Source organism: Nesoenas mayeri (genome assembly GCF_963082525.1).
Source record: "Nesoenas mayeri genome assembly, chromosome: 1".
NCBI lineage: Eukaryota > Metazoa > Chordata > Aves > Columbiformes > Columbidae > Nesoenas > Nesoenas mayeri.
This window is the reverse complement of record NC_137541.1, coordinates 7,381,757-7,401,351: the sequence shown is the minus strand read 5'-3', so window position 1 is coordinate 7,401,351 and position 19,595 is coordinate 7,381,757. Positions and strand designations below refer to the sequence as shown.

At 37.0% G+C, this 19,595-nt stretch overlaps 1 protein-coding gene across 4 annotated transcripts in view; it reads left to right on the top strand.

Moving 5' to 3' along the window:
- UPF2 (UPF2 regulator of nonsense mediated mRNA decay) overlaps nt 1-19,595 on the top strand; it is a gene marked incomplete at its 3' end in the record, with an annotated part of 60,637 nt that overhangs the window by 5,372 nt on the left and 35,670 nt on the right. For 2 of the 4 annotated variants that reach the window (XM_080364021.1, XM_080364018.1), the window contains exons 3-9: nt 207-986; nt 5,152-5,312; nt 6,298-6,495; nt 6,799-6,948; nt 10,374-10,436; nt 13,446-13,549; nt 14,041-14,126. In XM_080364021.1, the coding sequence (XP_080220147.1) occupies nt 207-986; nt 5,152-5,312; nt 6,298-6,495; nt 6,799-6,948; nt 10,374-10,436; nt 13,446-13,549; nt 14,041-14,126 (1,542 nt within the window). The remainder of the gene's footprint in view (nt 1-206; nt 987-5,151; nt 5,313-6,297; nt 6,496-6,798; nt 6,949-10,373; nt 10,437-13,445; nt 13,550-14,040; nt 14,127-19,595) is intronic. The other 2 variants (XM_080364019.1, XM_080364020.1) reach the window with 1 other exon arrangement.

The following is a 19,595-nucleotide window of genomic DNA, read 5'->3' as shown; positions in this document are numbered from 1 at the left end:
TGCGTAAAAAATAAACAGTAATTTATGAAGCAGATGCTTCAGCTTTCTAGGATTAATTTGTTGAATATTTTAAACTAGAGTACTAAGGGGAAATTGGGCTTAGAACTACTGGAAGGTTTCCAACTATGACTTTTTTTTTCCCCTTTGAACTGTTTGCCTGAAAGTAAGGTTCTGTAATGAAAATGACTAATTTTTATTTCTCTTAGAGAAAAAGAGGAAGCACATCAGCTCCATCAGGAGGCTTGGGAGCGCCATCAGGCAAGAAAAGAGCTTCGCAGCAAAAACCAGAATGCACCAGACAATCGCCCTGAGGAAAACTTCTTCAGCAGACTAGATTCCAGTCTGAAGAAGAACACGGCTTTTGTTAAGAAGCTAAAAACCATTACAGAGCAACAAAGGGACTCCTTGTCCCACGACTTTAATAGCCTGAATTTAAGCAAATACATCGCAGAAGCAGTAGCTTCTATTGTGGAAGCCAAACTGAAAATATCAGATGTGAACTGCGCTGTGCACTTGTGTTCCCTCTTTCACCAGCGTTATGCTGATTTTGCTCCTTTATTACTTCAGGCTTGGAAAAAACATTTTGAAGCAAGGAAAGAAGAGAAGACTCCCAACATTACCAAGTTGAGAACTGATTTGCGTTTCATTGCAGAATTGACAATAGTTGGAATTTTCACTGACAAGGAAGGTTTGTCTTTAATCTATGAGCAGCTTAAAAATATTATTAACGCTGATCGAGAATCCCACACTCATGTTTCTGTGGTTATCAGCTTTTGTCGGCACTGTGGAGACGACATTGCTGGTTTGGTACCAAGGAGAGTAAAAACTGTTGCAGAGAAGTTTAACTTGAGCTTTCCTCCTAGTGAGATAATTAGCCCAGAGAAACAACAGCCCTTCCAGAATTTGTTGAAGGAATACTTTACGTCTTTGACCAAACACCTGAAAAGGGACCACAGGGAGCTACAAAATATTGAAAGACAAAACAGGTGACATTTAAGTGTTGCTTTTTATTTATGAAATGCCCAAATTTGTTCCAACGTTTGTAAGCAGTGTCTGTTAGCAGTGTGTAGAAAATGTGTATTCTGCAATACATCTAAAAAAAGTTATAAATTTGCTCTGAATACTTACAAAGCAAAAACCAAACAGACTCTTTGAATATATTTAAAACAAATGGAGGTTGACTTTTATCTTTAATTCTCTTTATTAGTTTGGTGATGCTCCTTTAGCAGCTTCAGAGTAATGCTTCTTTCCCAGCTGGTACTGTCCTTTTTCAGTTGACACAATCTGATTTCTTCCTTTCCACCCACATATATCTAACAGAGCATATGCCACAATGGCTTTGACTTGTTTACTTTTTTTACTGTACTGGTATGGAGGAAAAATTAGGTTAGATTAATAAGATGTCCCTTACACTTTAATGTGGGCAAATTTTATATATTGTTGGAGGGTATAGATAATTTGATTTAAATCCTACTAAATGTCTATATGAAATACTAATATTGAGTGGTATGAATATACACACCTCTGAGATCTGACTAATTTAATTTTTACCAGGACCACATTGTTTAATAATTTTTTGCTTTTTAAAGCATCCTGAATTGTCATTATTCGATCCAGCCTAAACTCAACTGCTGGTCTTAAAACACAGTTGTTCTTAAATCCTTTTGGAAGCGTTCCAAGCAGATGGAAATGAATGTGTTCCTATGTGTAGGCACAGGTTTCAACTAAAGGGCTGAACATCAGTCTGGAGCCACGTGTGTGCTTGGAATACATTAAAATTTGATGTTCAAAGTTGGATCAATTGTGCTAGTGCATATTGTGCCTTGGTCAGTTAAGGGTTGTATTTCACAGGGTCATAAACTGTCTTCTGAGCTATCATTATTTCTGCAAGTACCTTATTACTTTAAAGTGTGTTATTGACTTAGTTGTTATTTGTTTAAAGTTAACAAATATAAATTTTTATAGTTTTCACAATAATTGATTCTAGGCACATGGGTTTTGGCTGGGATTTCAATGTCTGAGTGATACAAAGTCTGTACTATAGCAAATTAAGTGAAAAACATTTCTGAGTGATATGAAGAATGTTAAAGTATGAAGATAAAAGAACAGAAGTGATCTAGGAGAGGGAAATATAATTTAATGTTTACTTGCGTAGCTGGGTAAAATGACTGGATAAAACCCTGAGCAGCTTGGTCTGACCTCATCATTGAGCCTGAGTAGGTCAGACCTGAGACCTCCCTATGCACCTTATCATCTGAACTATCCCTATGAACTTGTGTGCAAAGCTTTGTTTTGGGGAAGGCATGTAAAGAACTATAATTTATCACTGGGTTAAGATAATTCTATTATTTACTTCTATTTGGACTTTCAGGTGTTTAACTGCTTAATGAGAGTTGGAGAATAAGTTTTGTTAAAGAAACAAGATATCAAAACTTTACTGCCTAATTTTATTTGCTTAGAACATGTCTGTAACAAAGACAGATGCTTGGCATTTGCACTCTATGTAAGTGCAAGGCATGAGGTCAGAGACGCGTGCCTACTGGGAAATCAGTGAATATTAATAGAAATCTTACTAAATTGTGGATTTGGGGAAAGTGATTGCATGGTTGGTTTTTTTTAAAGCAATAATCCTTTTGGGAAGAACAGTCCTCTGTGTATTTGAACCTGATCCACTTTGCTGATAGCAACAGCTTTTTTTCCCACTGTTGTTCCAGAACCAATGAAATGAACAGGCAGAGTGAATACTATTCCTCTTGTGTATCAACAGTGTCCTGTGTTTAGATTAGGATACTTTGTCTTGAATGTATCTTTGTCAGAAGTGATTGTGAAATAATTCAGTCTGTACCAACTGGTTGAGTTAATTGAAAATTGACATGATAACCATAACGGTGCTTTAATATTACCAGTTGAATCATTTAGGTAAAATTAAAGCATTATTAGACAGAAGGGTTTCTGCAAGTGGATAATTAGGAAAGCTACCTCGAGTTACACTTTGACAATAGAACCTGATAGTTCTTGGTTACTCAGCTAAGGGCACAGCAAAATCTGTGCAGGCTATCATTGGAAGAAAACAACTTGACTCCAAACTACTAGTGTGAGTTTTTGAAAATGAGCATTAGACATAGTAGAATCTTGTCTAAATTAAGGATGTTTTTAAGATCTGCTGAACTTGTGATGCTTTGTAGAATTCAGAAGAGAGACAAAGTAAGATAAGTACTGTATGCTGTACTTGTATTCAAAACCAAATTGTGCTTTTTAAAGTTTGCTTGCTATGCTTTAGCTTGCTCAAATTTGTTAACACTTGTTTTTTGGGAACTGAAAATGAGAACTGAAACTCTTGTACTTTTGTTAAAGCACTTCTTTGGTTTTGTTTTTTTAGTAATAGCACATAGCTTCACTGCTCATGTTTTTAACACTGATGATATATTTTAAACTTAAAATACATACCTAATGAATAGCTGTCTTCATGGAAAGGCTATGAATTGACACTTAACACATTTCCTGAATCCAGACTGAACTTCCGTACTTTAAAAATTGTCAGTGGTTATTTTTCTTGCTCTCCATTGTAGCAGCAGGTAATATGTGTTATATAGGTGTTTTTCTGTAAGAGGGACAAGAAATGGAACTTTTACCAGTGTTCCTGCTTCTGGCCATCTAGGAAGAAACCTGCGTCAAGTTTTGGTTGTCGGTAGGCATAAGGGATTTTGTTGCTTGCTCTGTGAAGTGTTGCGTACAAATATGACTGGTTTAACAGTTAACCTGGAACTGACAAGAGCCAAGATTGGTATCCCTCAATTTACATTCCTTAAACTGTTTTATAATTTTTATGTCATAAAATGTTTGGTTCTTTTAGCAAGAATGTGATTGTATACTTATTGCTTAATAAAAGCCTAATGATAATGTAGTGGTACAACATGCTTTAGGAATTATGACGTTTGCACCTTGTTTCAAATGTTATTTTCTGATGCTTTGGTATCCGTGTGGGGTGCGGTGTCAGTGGTTACAGCTAGTTCACCAGTGTTACTAGCATTATTCAGGCTACTGTAAAACAAATTAGAAGCTTTCTAGGTGAGCTCCTTTTGTCAGCTTCCCTTTAAAAGTCCATGTTTGATCTGAGTCTGTTTGTACCTTTGCTGTAACAGGCCTCCATAGAGCTCTGCTGGCCCAAGGTGTCCCTTTCTGGTAAAGAACCAACTGTCCCTTGTCCATGTCAGACCTGTTAATGCAGACTGGATCATGCACACATGGCAAAAGGCACTTTTCAGGAGCCCTAGTTGATAGCAAACTAAAATATTTGAATGATCAACCAGCTTATTCTTAGTTCACCCAAAATCAAGGATGACAGTATTACATCAGTCATCTGTGGCAAACTTTGTACTGGCAGAGATTACCTTGTTCTGTATATTTGGTTCAAACTACTGAAAGTTCTTGGTATTTTTTTGTTTAAAATCTAAGATGCCCTTAATTGTAGTTTGGTAAGAAAATTGAGTTGTACTGTTCTGCATGTAATCCTGAAATTGCTTTACTGTGCACTCATAAGCAGCCATTACTTTCCTTCAAATACAAGTTGCTTTTGGCAACAGATTTCAATTTTAAAAATGAGAATTTAAAATAAGTATGGATAGCTTCATGAAAGAAAACAACAAACAACTGAAAAAGCAAAGGTAATTGCTCTTAATTTGGACTAATAGCCTTGAATTAACTTGGTTTGTTGGAAAATTAGTGGCTTGGTTTTAATGTACAACTTTTTTTGAGCCACCTGCTGATGATTGCCCATCTTATTATTTGAAGAAGTCTGAAATGTATTGTTACATATGCAAAGCAACTTTTTCCAGCTTTCGTGCAAGCTGAATGTTTTCATATACTACAAAAGTCTTGTCTCATAGTGTAGGACTGTTACAGGACAATCATGGCAAAAAAATAAGCCTTTCTCTTTGGACATTGAAGCTTGAGCTTCTGGGACTGTAATGCCCTCAATGACATTGAAGTTGGTAGTTCAGTTTGGTTGTTTGGAAGAAAACAGTTTTTTTGCTGTTGTGGTCTAAACTAAAATGCTCACAGCTCCCCTGAAGAGGAGAAATTGGTAGTAGTTCAGTGTAACTCAAATTTTAGGGAAAAACGTCATCTTAACTGTAACTTTGATTTTTGCAGGCGAATTCTTCACTCCAAAGGAGAGCTGAGTGAAGATCGACACAAGCAATATGAGGAATTTGCAATGTCGTATCAGAAGCTGTTGGCAAATTCTCAGTCTCTAGCTGATCTTTTGGATGAAAATATGCCTGACCTTCCCCAAGAGAAACCAACACCTGAGGGTAGGCAACCTGCTAAAGCGAATAGACAATATGCTGGATGTGGTGGGAAAGCTCACCAAACCCTCTTAATGATGTGTTCTTCCAATTGATTTGTTTTATGTAGCTTTTCCCCCTTAAGGATATTAAAGGATGAATAATACATAGTTTGGGTTTTTTTATTAAAGTAATTAAATTTAACGTGTAACCGTAACTATTGTAACTGTGCAGTTATGGTAAATTAAGTAATATCTCTTTAGATTTGTTTCTGGTGTTACAGGAACAGATGGAAAATTGGAATGTTTTATATCTAATGTAATGCACTTTTTAATACTTAAACAAGTGTATATGTTAGAGTTTTAAAACCTGATATTGTTAAAAAATGAAGTATATTTTGGGTCATGATGTTATGAGCCAGACAAGTCACGAGGTGGCTTTCTGACCTCCTGAGGAGAAGTCCAGCATTTAACTGGCAGAGCTATTCGATGCTGCAATGAAGCTCAAATTTAAGGTTTGGAGATGTTGTTGAAATCATGAGTGTACCTGTTGTCTGAAGTGATCTTGAGCTTAAAAAAGCTGTATTTCTCGAATACCTCTAAATTTAAAATCATTGCTTTCACAGTTCTGTTCTTCAAAGGCAACAAGGTACATTTCGTCATGTTCAAATCAATTACTTTTTATGCTAATGTGGTTAAAATCTGTAATAGCTTGCCTTTCTAACACCACAAAATGTGCTGCTTGATTTTACTTGTTCTTTCACTCTGATACTGTGTTGTGTTTTCTATCAATGCCAAATTTACTATTTCAAGATAGCTTATTGATACATGTAAGATTGGGTTGTTGAAAGCACTTTAAAGTATACATTGCAATATTTAAGTGAAAACAGTGGTAGTAATAAAGAAGTTAACACGTTTGTAAAAGTATCTTTTTTTTTCAGTCTTTTAAAGTGAACCCCTTTAGATGGTGAAATATTTGTGTGAATAACTCATATAATTTCACTGTTTTTCAGAACATGGACCTGGTATTGATATTTTCACACCAGGAAAGCCTGGAGAATATGACCTGGAGGGGGGTATCTGGGAAGACGAAGATGCTAGAAACTTCTATGAGAATCTCATCGACTTAAAGGCTTTTGTGCCAGCAATTTTGTTTAAAGACAATGAAAAATGTTCCCAGAACAAGGATTCCAGCAAAGATGAATCAAGAGGTAGAATGCTTAGACGGGTATTTTTTGACATATTTTGTCCAACAAATACGTCAATTTGATATAAGTAGTGAGTCTCTAACTAAATAATTTGTGGTGATCAGGACAGTGCATCAGTTTGGATGATTTTTTTTTTAGGGGAAGGAACTATGTGGGAAGGGATCATATCTGGGTTTGGTATTTAAGGAAGAAAAAAAACCTAAATGCAATTTAATTTGATTTAATTTAATATCAATAGTAACGTGAATCTTGCTGTATTATAATCACGACTGTATGTAATAATTTAATATTTATACTTTTAAATAGATTCCAAAGATGCCAAAGATAACAAGGAAGCACCTGGGAGTGAGGATTTGGAGTTGGAGCTGGAGAACTTGGATATTAATGATGATCCACTGGAGTTAGACTGTGGAGATGAGGCAGAAGATCTTACCAAAAAGCTACTTGATGAGCAAGGTAAAAATAATTTGGTTTAGGAATTCTTTGTTCTTTTCTGATTGTGTTTTGTTTTGGTTTTTTACCTTGATGGTTTTTAGTCAGGAGATAGAGCCACTACAGGGAAAACTATTTATAAAGCTTTAGTAGCTGGAAATGGTTACAATTGTCAAAAATCCATTTGTAACGACATTTAGATACAAGTGGAAAGCATTATATGGAGGTTTAGGTAGTGAAAAATACGGATTCCTTCATACAGCTTTTAAAACTAAATATGAATGCAGTGTCTGAAAAGTGCCTAGAAAGAAGTATGTAGACTTCAATACATTAAATGATTTTTCTCATCAAATCTGGTTCAGGTACTAATAAAATATTTTCTGTTTTTAAGTTCTCTTGAAATCTAAGATTCAGCTCTTTCTGTTTTGTTAATCATTAAAGACTTTTCTTATGATGTCATGGCTTTACATAGCAGAATCTAGGAATTCTAACCACTGTGTATAAAGGGCTACAAATGGCATCAATGAAAATCTAGCTGTGTTAGTTTTACTAGGGAAAACAGCAGCAAAATGTTTCTGAAGATTTTCTGATGAGTTACAAGTGTCTCTTTCAGTGGTACTGAATAGTTGGAAAAGCAACATCAGGTGTTAAGAGCCAAATCATAGAGTAGCAACTGACTTGCTTTCTTTGAGCCCAATTTGTAAGACACAATGGTTTTGCTGCTTTGGATTTCCAAGGACCAATGCAGATTCTTTTCTTTCATTTCTGAAGCAGGAAACTTGTTATATGTCTAGAATATGGGAAAAAACCCCCACATCTAGAATCCCCTGGCTGGAGATTCTGTGGCTTAAAATTGAAAGTCCTACCTGATGTAGTGAATCTATAATCTCATTTTCTTGCTTGAAACTGCATTGGGCTTTAAAAGCTAAGAAGTTAAAACCAAAACTTTGAAGTTCACATCAAAACAAGGAAGTTCAGGCCCTGACAAAGACTTTGTGTTGGTGTTTGAAGTGTAGGTTCGTCTGACCGAGCTGGTACATGGGTCTGTGAGTTTGGGCATTGAGCAGCTTGTACAACTCCTCAAAATGCCAGTCTCCCAGCTGATAGAGATTTTAGGGCATGTGGGTTCTTAAATGGGGTGACTCTCTTGTGTACTTAAAGTTAGTTGGGCTGAAATTAGTCTTGGGACTGTGCTGGTCTGGGATTCCTCACAAGTTCAAAGACATTAGCTCTGGATTCAGACTCTTTCAGACTCCTTCTGAAAGAAAAACTGTCAGGATAATTCTATGTAATATTTCCTTAGGTTTTTCCTTGCTTTACCGAGACAGGTTAGGAAGAGCCGTACCCTTTTGGGAATAAATTTTCACTGCCATTTATATTCTTCTCTGAGTAGTCATTATCTCATTAAGTTGGTTGTTAGGTTTTAATTGTGGGACATTCCCCTTTAGTGAGTTGTTATCCTCCAGTCAGATATATCAAACAAAACAGTGAAGAGCTTGGTTCCAGCTGTCTATAAGGGAAGTACATGTAGATATTCACTTGGCAAAAAAAGGAGAAAAGAGCGTTTCATTTTGGATTGGTCATGGCCTGCTACATAGACCAAAACCCACTTTGTAATTAGACATCTAAAGGAATGTGGATATTTCCTTCCTGTCTGTTTTTTTGAAGGGATTCTTGACTTGATAGAAGGATGAATTTTATTCCAGATAAAAAGACAAAGCTTAGTAAGATGAGTGACATCCTGTGGTTGTGAGGGAGGTGTAACCGGAGATGCAGTCTCTGTAGTTCTAGCTTAGTGGGAAGCAATGCCAGTTGGAGTGTGTACAGTGGCACAGAAGGGACTGATGATCATGCTTCTGGTAGTAAAACGAAAGCAATGCCTGTTTTGTCATAATATAAAGAATATAATATATATAAATACAATATAATATAAATTACTAACCATCAATACTGTTCTGTTTTTAAACTAGCTATTCCTTGAGCATTAAGCATATTCCCATCTGAGTGGTGGGAGTATGTTTGAAGTATGTCAGAATGGGGTTTATTTCTTATCATTAAACAACCAGCCCTTGGAAAAAGCCTTTTACTTTCTGCCTTGTGAAGGTAATGTCATTTGGCTCACAGTGTAGGCTTTTTCTTAGAGACCTGTTGCTTCATGATTGTCTTTGCTCATTAGTTTAGCTTTTGTGAAATGTGTGGAAACTTAGTGTCATTGCAAATTCTATACCTTTGTCAAATTTATTTGATGTTGACAAGTAGCTTCATAAATTCATGAAGACAATTAAAACAGCTATGATTGCCAAATCTTTGTTTTGCTGGAAAACTAGGCTATAAATTAGCAGTGTGTGTTACTTTACTTGAAACGCATAGAGAAGCGCAATGGTGTTTGTTTTTTTGAGGGGGAGGTGCGTGTGTAATTCTGAATACCTCTAGTTGGTAGCACCAGATACACAGAATTAACAAAAAAATCTGGATTTAGATATTGTTTCAAGTTCTTTTATGTGATTCCATCTAGTGAATTGGTAGGGTTAGTTTGTGGGTTGGTTGTGTTTTTTGTTTTTTAGCCTTTCTCTTAAGTAAAATTCACTTAAGTTCTGAATTAGGAAAATTAGGTGTCTTTTGGCTGCAAAATACAGCTTTAACTTTTTACATATGTACTGAATTGTTGTGTGTCAATACTTCAGGTAAGTTAGCAGCATTATTTTGTTCAAAGCCAGCAAAGAACAAAACCACTGTATTATGACGCTATTATTAATACAAACATAAACCAGAGTATTCAGAGGTTGAGATGGGCCTTTAGTATAAAAAGAGAGGATGCATGAGGTACAGCAGGGTCTCAGATCATAGAATCATAAGTAGTTTGGATTGGAAGGGACCTTTTAAGCTCATCTGGTCCCACACCCCTGCAATGAGCATGGACATCTTCAACTACATGTTCAGAGCCCCATCCAGCTTGATGAAAGATCCAAGATGAAATAAAGTAGCTTTAGTTATTGTGATAATCTGGGGTGGCAGATTTCATTGACAGAGGGAATAAGTAAATTATAGAGGGGAAAGTAGGATAAATAGGGTAGACATTCCAGTCAGGCAATGGGTGCTGTGTAGTTCTTGTTATTTCTGCATCTCCTTCTGGTGGTTAGGCTGTCACTTTTCTTCAGTCTTTTCTCCCCTGCCCAAATACAAGGGAGACAAGGCAGTTTTCCAAAGTGTGTGTTTTTAAAGCAGGTCTGCACTGGTACAGTGTCCTTCACAGCATTCCTGTGCCTGTTTCTGTACTTTTTTCTTAAACTTTGGAGTCTATAATCAGCTAAGTTTAAGATATTGACATGTAAAAGAAAAGTTGATTTAGTTGAAGAGGTTTGTTTAGCAGGAAATCAGATAATTAATTTTGTTTCTCTATTGTTTTAACTTTGAGTGAATCTTAATTTTCTTGTTTTCGATATGCTCAGGGAAAAGAGAGGGAGCAGATAGCACCGGAGCTGAAAATAGTGACGGAAAACATGCTGAAAGAAGTGAGTTTTGAGGTTGTTTTTAAAAGAGAAGGTAAAATGTTAAAAATTAAGCTGTGTGAATGGAGACAAAGATGTTAAGTAAGGAGTGACCAACGTAGAATCCATCAAGGGTACCTGGAGCAGGAGAACCCTGATGTTAATACATAGTGCCAGTTTTTGTGAGGTTGGTCAGCAGCAGAGATCACAGAATGTCAGAGATTGGAAAGGACCTCAAAAGCTCATCCAGTGCAATCCCCCTGCTGGAGCAGGAACACCCAGATGAGGTTACACAGGAAGGCGTCCAGGCAGGTTTGAATGTCTCCAGAGTAGGAGACTCTACAACCCCCTGGGCAGCCTGTTCTAGTGTCTGTCACCCTCACTGAGAAGTTTCTTCTCAAATTTAAGTGGAACCTTTTGTGTTCCAGTTTGTACCCATTACCCCTTGTCCTACCATTGGTTGTCACCGAGAAGCTGATGCCAGCCCCATCCTCCTGACACTCACCCTTTATATATTTATAAACATTAATGAGGTCACCCCTCAATCTCCTCCAAACTAAAGAGCCCCAGCTCCCTCAGCCTTTCCTCACACAGGAGATGCTCCACACCCTTCAGCATCTTTGTTGCCCTGCACTGGACTCTCTCCAGCAGTTCCCTGTCCTTCTGTAACTGAGGGGCCACAACTGGACACAATATTCCAGATGCAGTCTCACCAGGGCAGAGTAGAGGGGAAGAAGATGGAGTATTACGTCAACTGTGTTAATTTTGCTACACTGTTTGGAGAGCTAACAAAATTCCTATCAGAAGAGCAGGAATTTTAAAAAGACCTAAAAATTTTCATTAAAAAAATATTTTTCTGGACTTGAATGACATGTGAGACTATATTCTGAACACTTTCCTCAGTGAGGCTTTGATTCAATAAGATATTTAACATTATGCTTATGCCTAAGTGCTGTGCAGAGAGGGAGATCCAGCCAACAATTCGCTCACAGTACTGGTTTGTACCATCTGAATGTGAGGGCTCCTGCATGATCAAATTAATTACAGGTGCTCATCTCACAGCAGAATAGCAACTGTAGGTCCTTAGGGTTTCCTCATAATTTGTCCCTGAAAATTGCAGGATTGCCTGCATCTCTGGTTAAATATGAAGGTGTTTAAAACAATTTTCTTTCAGTGTCTACAATGATCTTACTGCATTGTTTGATCTGCACCTGGACAGACTATTACAAATATTCTAACTGTAATTGTTATACATTACTTGTATTAAACTTTTAAAAAAGAGGGCAGTGCGGTTTTAAAATGTGATGATGAAAGACTGGAGCTCAAGAGGATCAAAGTGAAAAGCATGAAATTAACTACTTTTTCCATGAATTGCACACTTAGAATTGTTGTTTGCCTTAGAGAAGGAAGCTCTGTCCATTTGATTTCCTGTCGCTATAAAATGCTTCATGTTCTTTAAGTCTCAAACCTGCTACAGGTGCTGCAAAAAACCCTTTCAGTTTCTAAAGGATCCATATATTGTGATGAGAAATAAATACCTAGAAATACAATGTGAAAATATCTGTAGCTCTCCAGTGAGGGGGAGGACCAGTGAAAGAAGATATATTTAAATTGAGTGGGATAGCGGGGCTTCTTGAAGGATTGTCTTGAAAAATAACTCAAAGGTTTATTTTTAAATTTATTTTGAGAACATTGAGTCAGTTTGAATAGAAGACTGAGGTGAGACAACTAATGGCTGTAATGGAAAAGGGAAAACAAAAGAGGGCAGGAAAGTATGGCTGTATATTTTAAAACAGAAAAATGGGTGATGAGGGAGTTAGGATTCCTTAAACTCCATCGTCCTCTTTTGTCTGAGGCTGGAACGTCCCCGTGAAGACAAAGTGACTTTCCGAAGTTTGGTTTTGTCGTTTATTTAGGTGCAGTTTCACCACTACCATAATCACCTTTTCTGAAGTCTGTGCTGCTTTCAAATACCTCCTGGATATTCTTGTTACTGCTGAACATCCTCAAACTGAAAGGAACCAAACGTCACGTTCCTTTTTCAGGAAGCGGTGTTCTTTTGTACTGCTCTGGCCAAGGAAGGGTTCTTTCCAGGTGTTTGTGGTTTTGATTTGGTTGGTGCTACAGTGGAAACTGGAGTCTTCTCTAGAACTTACTAAAATCTGGAAAAATTTGAAGCATAGCGCATGTTTTGCAATTAAAGGGTAAGCTGTAGGGGGATTGGTCTAGTGAGATCTTCATAGTTGATGCCAGCAAATCTGAATTTTAATGGTAGAGTTGTCCTGCAGTCTGGAGTAATGTTACTGACTCAATTAGTAGATACAGGTCACTGTCACTACTTCCTATGGTGCAAATTATGTGGAAGCATTTACTTGGAAAACAAGTCATCACTTGCCTTGCAGTTGCTACCTGATCAACCCTCCATCCTTGTTGCTTTATGGTTCTGGACTCTGGTTTCTGCACAGCTGAAAGAACTGAGTTGGTCTCTAGTGTTTACAGCCTCAAGTGAAAAGATGTCAGGAACATACTGGATGGAAGAATGGCCTTAATGGACACTTGGGATCCAAAAAATCTATTCTTCTTGCAGGGCAAGCATACGTAAAAAGTAGAATCCACAACTTCATTAAGGTGTTCTCTTGTCATGTGGGGTTTTGTTCTGTATTATTTTTCCCCATGTTCAAGCCTTCTTGTGGTCTTTCTTTTATCACCTAAAGAAATTACTACAGTATTCTAGGAATATATATTTGTTGTTACTCCTGGCAATATCAATTAGGAGGCAGGAAACTTCTTGAGTATGAAGACAAGTTTTAAAGGTGATACTTTTGACTTCTGTTGGCATAGATAATCAATGGATTGTTTGCATTAAAAAATGAAATTTTGTGTTAATCTTTATATGTGTGTTTGTTTTTGAATCTGTGGATGAATTTTTAAGAAATAAACATTACAAATGCACTGTGTTTGGGGAATGTGATTGTAAATGGTTATATTTCATAGCTAAAAGATGTGTGCTGCTTGTTTATTTTACTCTGTTAGAACAAGAGGATGAAGAAGCCAGTACTGGATCACATTTGAAACTTATAGTAGATGCTTTTCTCCAGCAGCTTCCAAATTGTGTCAACAGAGACCTCATAGACAAGGTACAGTCTTTCAGCTCTTAAAAGCTATAATGCTAGATCAGATTGATCAAAAATAAAGATTTGAAGCTTTGAAGTCTAGGAGAATCTGAATTAATTTTTAACCTGGAGGGGAAATAGGTTTTTTTTCTCACTTAACCATTGCGTGTATACCATGCGATATTGGTTTTGTATGCCCATTCTCTTATGTATTAGTTTGTTTTAGAAGTAGACTTGCCTTTTTCCTTCCCATCACTCCCTGACAAGTTACTCCCTATCTGCCTAAAGCTGCTTTGTTCCTCGTGTTGATCCAAAGAATCATGTAACCAGATGAGTTTTCGAACTATGAATTATAGACAGAAATGAAGATTTATTTTTTTATGGTTGTTTTTAGAGTGGTGGCGTGTGGCTGGAATAGCTCTGTAAAAGATGCTTTTGAGAAGCAAGCTGTATTGCTTTAAATAAAAAACTGCTGCGTTGAAGGTGAAGTATTATATTGACTTTTCTCTTTGTAGGCAGCAATGGATTTTTGCATGAATATGAATACAAAAGCTAACAGAAGGAAACTAGTACGAGCACTTTTCATAGTTCCTAGACAAAGGTAAGAGCTGAACGGGAACAAGCTGCATCCACTCTTTGGTTATTTAACTTAACATATGTATATATTTTTCAACTGTTTAAAGTACTGAAGACCAGTGCGTATTTGTTTGCATTTGTTTATTCCTGATGTGCATGTCTAGAGTGGTTTATGCTGGAGCACCAAAGAAATGTTTAGGATTAACAGTCCAGCAATTCAGCACTATATTTTGCCATATTGTTGTAAATTTTTTTTAATAGTTTATCTTTTCTGGTACTTGAGTGTCTATAGTGGATTTTTCTGACTTTTTAAAACCGTGAAAACAACAGCAAAACCTACATTCTATCAAAAAAGGAGCATATGTTTCATTCAGGAAAACCTAAGCTTTTTATATAAGAACCTGTGAATAGTTACAGCATAACATAGCATAGGAAGGAGGATTTCTTGTGATGTTAATTCTGGTGTAGTACATAGCCGTGGAACAGAGGTGGTTCTAGGCTTACCAGTTTAGAGAAAACAAGGGTAAGAGTTTGCACCTGGCTTCTTCCATCTGCCTGTCCATATAGTTTTCCTCTTTCTCTATGTCTCTTTTTTTTGTATAAGAGAGGTCCTTGCACTTGCAGGAGGAGCCTGGCTTACAGAAATTATTGCAAATATTGAGATAAAAGTTATTCATCAGAAGAATAATAGATTTCTCTGGTAAGCTTGTACCTTAAATAGGTGAAACTTCAATAGGTGCAATTATGAAGGAGTCACTTTTCTTGCTCCGCCTTGCCCTGTTTCTCCCAAGAGGTTGTTTTGTTGCCGCTTCTGGTTTCAAGTGTTTCATCATCATCTTGGATTTCCTGTTAGAGTTCACACCACTTTGATTCCATTCCCTTTTAATGCTGGAGGGAAAACATGGTTTGGGTGTCCATTTTGTCTCAAGACTGGTGTAGACTACTGCTTTGAATAAACAAAACTGGCATAGACTACTGCTTTGGATAAACAAGGCTTAGTTCTTGCATCATGTTTTCAGCCTTAATTCTAGGTTATTTCTACATCCCATCTGCTGTGCTAATAACCACACACTCTTAGCCGTATGTAAACCAATGGTTTGTTTGCTGACTGTGTGCATTAACTTGACTTTATATTAGTTTTGCAATTAGAAGTGCACATAATCTTTCATTCTCTTATGTATTCTTTTCTCTAAAAAAATATGATTTTGACACTTCAGTCTTTGCAGACTTTGCTGCCTTTGTCAATAATTCATATTTCAGTCACAGATGTTTTAATATCTTCTGTTAGATGTATCAAGGTGCTATTCAGCCCAGATTTATGGCGTGGAGGAAATAACATTTCTGTCAGCCTGCTGGTGGTCATAAAATGCATCAAAACACAATTTGAGAACTTTTTCACTCAACCTAGACCATCTACAGTGATGTAAATCAGCAGGATGACTTAGGCTTTTGTCTTCAGCTCTACTGTAATAGAGATCTTTCTGTGTTTGTGTACAAATGGAAGTGGCTTGTTTGCTGGTCTGTGAACATACAGTAATACTTGTGCCACTTCCCTGTGTTTCTTCCTGGTGCGATAGATTCCATATTGCTCATATTGTTCATTAACTCTTGGAACCTCTTTGAAGATGGATGATTTTCTTTGCATAATGCACTGAGATATGCTAGATGATAACGGCTTGTTGACATGATGCAAAGCAAAAGAGGTAGTTTCAGACAAGAACATGATGGCTTGTAAATTCAGCAGTGTGGTTTCATAGATACCATGAAAGCAAAACTTAAATTCCTAGTGCATTTGTGACATTTAAAAAAGAGGATGTGCTTTTTATGATCAGTTGCTAAAAACATGTATAGTCTGCAGATTATCACGGATTCATTGTCTTCCCAATGGTAATTCCATTATCCCACAGATTTGTTTTTAAAATAACAATTTAAAAAAAAAATGCTGTAGGAACTGGATAGACCAGTATAGATGGTGTGGTTGGCTCAAGGAGGTGCTATCATAGCATCATAGAAACATTTTGGTTAGAAGAGACCCTTTAAGATTGTTGAGACCAACTATATCTTTTTGACGGTTCTGTTCTCTAATAGTTTGAGCTAATGCTGAAGTGAATGGCTCAGCTGATCACTGTGTCCTTTAATTATAAATATTAGTTAGAATTAAGGATAAGAAATATTAGCATTCCATGTACAATTCTTTATTTTAATACCTCTGCTCTGAGACCTACTAGACTAATGAATATTCCAGCTTCCAGTTGTAAGATCTTAAGCTCAGTTGTGTGTATCTGCTTGTTGCTTTGCCTGCGTTACTGATGCCCGTTTCTGGGCTACTAAGGAGAAGAAACAGGATGTTGTGTGAGCTTCTTGCTCTGAACTACAAAGAGCTGTAATGAAAATACCGCCTGAATTGCCCATAGATGCAGATGATTTTAAAGGGCAACCTGTCCTACTATTTCAGTTAGCTTTATTACTGCAGTTGGTAAAGGAGCAGTTCTGCTTTCTGTCTTGAAATCAACATTTAGAAACCTTGTGGAAAAACTCTAGATGTGTGCATAGCACACAGTGCTAACAGTTGCTATAAAATACTACAAATTCATTTAGAAGATTATTTAATACATTGCTTCAAAGCTTTGTATATTATGCATTAACAATGTTTTTTGCTTCTCGTATCTCTCTCTGAGCCATAATAGTCTGTCTTTACCTTCTGTCATTGTTGTTGCATGCTAGTTCTTACTAACTCCAGGATCCATGGGAGAACAAAGCTCATTGTGGTTATGTTCTTGAGGAGTTCTTTTGTTAGTTTTTTTTGTGAAAGCTTCAGAGGAACAATGACCTTATAGGATGTAGATAAAGCAGTGTATTTTCCAAAAGTGTTTAGTCTCCAAGCATATCAGATAATGTTATTCAAGCGTTGACAGCCATAATAGCGTATTTCAATAACACAAGTAGTTCTGTTTCTTCTCTTGAGAGATCAGTTTTAGGCGATGTGCAGGCACAACCATTTTACCGAGGAAGTACAAAATGGGTTTCGTGTTTGAGGAGTGAAGCAGACACTGTAAAATCAAGGTCATTATGTAGTGTTGCCAGGGAGCTTTCTTGCTCCCACTGGGGTTGGATAGATTGCGACAAATGCAGGATTCTTTAAGACAGAAAACTTAATTTGACAATAAAGGACAGTTTTTCCTCAGCTAACTGTAGATTAGTGTTAGAATACAACATCGTTGCACTGCTCTGTTGAATACTTATGAATGGAACACATTTACATTTTCAGCTGTGATTTGAACCTCCAACCCAACAGAACAAAAAGGCTTTTAAAAAGATTTTTGAATGCTAGTATACAAATGGCTTTCAGATTTACATTGGAGCCTTTTAGTTCAGGACTACATAGTTTGCACTAAAGTGACAGTGCAGTGATTTAACCCATACTGCTCGCAGCTTGAGGGCATTTACATGTAATTCTTTGCTATCTGACTGAATTATCTTCCTGTGCAGATATATATCATGATGTGTAATTGCACACTGCAATTTTCTTGATTTTATTTTTATTTTCCAACTTAAATAAGAGAAGTTTTAAATCTCTTTTTAGGCCTTAAATTCTAAACAGTTCTAGACAAATGCTAAACAGTAGATAGGGGCTGTTGTGGCTGCTTGTTTTGGGTTTTTTTTGCCATTCACATCTATGGTGATTTAAGAGGTTGCAAGTTCACTAAGCAAGAGATCTGTTGTTCATCATATGGAAATTTTTAGCATCATTATTAGCTATTCTTAATTCAGAAGTTAGTTGCTTCATGAGTGTTAAATAGTTCTGAGCATTTTAAGTCAAAAATGGAAACCTCCTGTATTGCTGCCTTCTTTCAGCTTCTTATTCTGAGAATCCACAGTAGCAAGAACCTTTTTGTTTCATTGAACTTGGCTTATCAGTGGCTCAGTGGCCTCATTCATTTGAGGATAAGATCAAGGGATGTGTTTGAGGTTAGTGATGCCATGCTAAGAAACAAAAGCAAAAATTGCTTATCTGATAGCGTGCCGGTTCCTCAGCATCGTTCTCTTCCCACAGAGCAGTGTGGGTGGCAGTTGGTACCTGATCAGGCCCTGTGAATATATCTGGATTATGATTATGCTTGTGAGGCCAGGAGTTCTTGCTATGTCGCTTCATTCTTTAAGCTTTTTGGTAGAATCCCAGTTAATAATTGTACAGAATGCCTCCTTCATTCTTTGCGGGTATAAAATTTTGGGTGCACCCATTCTAGAGAGACTAGAATTAGGACTGTAAGTGAGCAAAGTGTTTTAATAAACTATCATTTGAAATTCTTAAAAAAAAAAAGCTTTTAGATATTTCGTTGAAGTGTGCAGTATGTGATCCAGACATCCACAGTTAACTAAACTTCAATCCAAGGTATGTGGTCAAAATGACAATAGTCAGAAGTAGTAGGGTGTTTTACTATGGTTCAGGGTGCTTAACTTGAGCTTCAGAGGGTAACTGACTTATCCCTGATGCTGGATCTTGCTTCATAATGTAGAAGATGAGGAAGAGAAAGCAATAGTGTGGGGTTTTTTGTTAATATCTGCCCCCTTTCTCAAGGAAAGAAATGCTTTTGGAGAAAGCAAAAATCCTAGTTTGATTTAATCTAAATGCAGGTACCAGTAGATGGTGCCACTGCCACTGTAGTCTCTCTACTTCTGAACACAGATTTTTGTCTCTTCTATGAGAGAGGGAACAGATTCAATCTCAGATTGCCAATTTTGTTGTAATTGACCTGAGGCTTTTCCTTATTATATTTCACTTATTTAGAAATACCCACTCTTAGTATTCTTCCCCATGAAGGGACCTTTTGTGTTCTGTGAGGGAATAAAAACAATGTGCTCTAAGACTTCAGTTTTCCCCCAGGAATGTTCAGTTTACAGAGATGAAATTATTAACTCTCAGTAGGCAGGTACTACTTGGGACCAGGATAAAACTTTCCGCTGTTTATCTTAAAGGAGAAATCCCCTTGGTTAAAACACACTTCCTCAAGTCAGCTGAAGTCCTTTTTTAAGTTCAGCTTGTGTATTTGTGTGTGAAGTAATGAGACTTTCCCTTCTCTGAGAGTTAATGGCTAAATGCTTAATAACATCATAGTAATTTGCTGTGACCAGTCATCCTTGACTGTGTGTTCCAACAAGCTTGAAAAATGTAAATACTGCTTCAGTTATTGATTAACAAGAGAGAATAAAGACTGTTTAATAGGTAACTGGGATACCTGCAATGTTTCACCAGGGTTTTTATGCAGTATTAACAGGCTGCTTAGCTATGCCTCTGCCAGGTACTATATTCTGGTGCTTCTAGTCCACAATTTGAATATGTTGTTATCCCTCTTTATTGGTCAATGGATATTAAAAATAGTGTGGTCAGCAGGACAAGGGCAGTGATCCTTCCCCTGTACTCTGCATTGGTGAGGCCACACCTGGAGTATTGTGTTCAGTTCTGGGCCCCTCAGTTCAGGAAAGAGATTGAAGT